Genomic DNA, 1053 nt, shown 5'->3' on the forward strand with positions numbered 1-1053 from the left:
TTCTTGTGTTTTGCATAATGTATCTTGGGTATTCTAAGTTTCTGGGCTAATATCCACTTATCAGTGAGTGCATATCTAGTGACTTCTTTTGTGATTGAGCTAAAAAAAAATAATCTACCAAGATATCAACAGTGGATTAACTGAGATATTCAACAGCAGCGAGTTTTACCATCTTTGGTAATTTTAGTCCTTCCTATGTCAAGAAGGACTCAGTGTAGTCACATTCTTCAGGGAATAATACAGACATTGAGAAATACCTATTGAGAAATATGGAAAGAGGGAATACACGTATTTACTAATGCTGAATAAGATCTTTTCACTGTCATCAAAGCATAGTCTTTTGTGAAAGATAATCAATCCCTTTGTCATAAACAATACCACCTGTATATTGGGGAATTCATCAGAGCAGAATATATTTAGAGATCTTTCTAAGAATCACCAAAGTTCTGCTTTTTTGGTATATGACAAAAGGAGAGGGTGTTTGTGTTCCCCGCCCAGCCCAGCCCCAGGACAGGATGGAACCGAAACCTTTTGATACATTTCTCTCTCACCCAGTGATACCCAATGTTGTCTTTCAGACCAGGTGCTACTACGTTACTATGAGTCTTCCTTTCCTGCAAGTCAATCAGGTAATGTGGAGGCAGGGAGAGGGGGTGGTGTTTACATTCTCATCCGAAACAAAGATGATTCTGAAGTAGCCCGTGATTATGAAAAAAGAGGTTCAGAAGGTTATCTTCAACCCCACATTCTTTGTATCTTAGCTTCTCAGAGCATTACTCTACCTCAGCTACTTCTGGATTAGTAGGATAAAGGCCTAGCTGCACTTATATTACAGCCCATATCAGCTGCACTTATAGTACAGCCCATATCAGCTGCACTTATAGTACAGCCCATATCAGCTGCACTTATAGTACAGCCCATATCAGCTGCACTTACAGTACAGCCCATATCAGCTGCACTTACAGTACAACCCATATCAGCTGTACTTATAGTACAGCCCATATCAGCTGCACTTACAGTACAGCCCATATCAGCTGCACTTACAGTACAGCC

The 1053-nt window shown here is 40.3% G+C and overlaps 1 protein-coding gene across 2 annotated transcripts in view; it reads left to right on the forward strand.

Annotated features, from left to right (window-relative positions):
- The window catches only part of Il33 (interleukin 33), a 34996-nt gene that overhangs the window by 29291 nt on the left and 4652 nt on the right, over positions 1-1053 (forward strand). For both annotated transcript variants that reach the window (XM_029538023.1, XM_029538036.1), the window contains one exon: positions 579-629. In XM_029538023.1, coding sequence (XP_029393883.1) covers positions 579-629 — 51 coding nt within the window. The remainder of the gene's footprint in view (positions 1-578; positions 630-1053) is intronic.

The sequence above is a fragment of the Mus pahari genome, chromosome 1 (assembly GCF_900095145.1).
Source record: "Mus pahari chromosome 1, PAHARI_EIJ_v1.1, whole genome shotgun sequence".
Classification (NCBI taxonomy): Eukaryota; Metazoa; Chordata; class Mammalia; order Rodentia; family Muridae; genus Mus; species Mus pahari.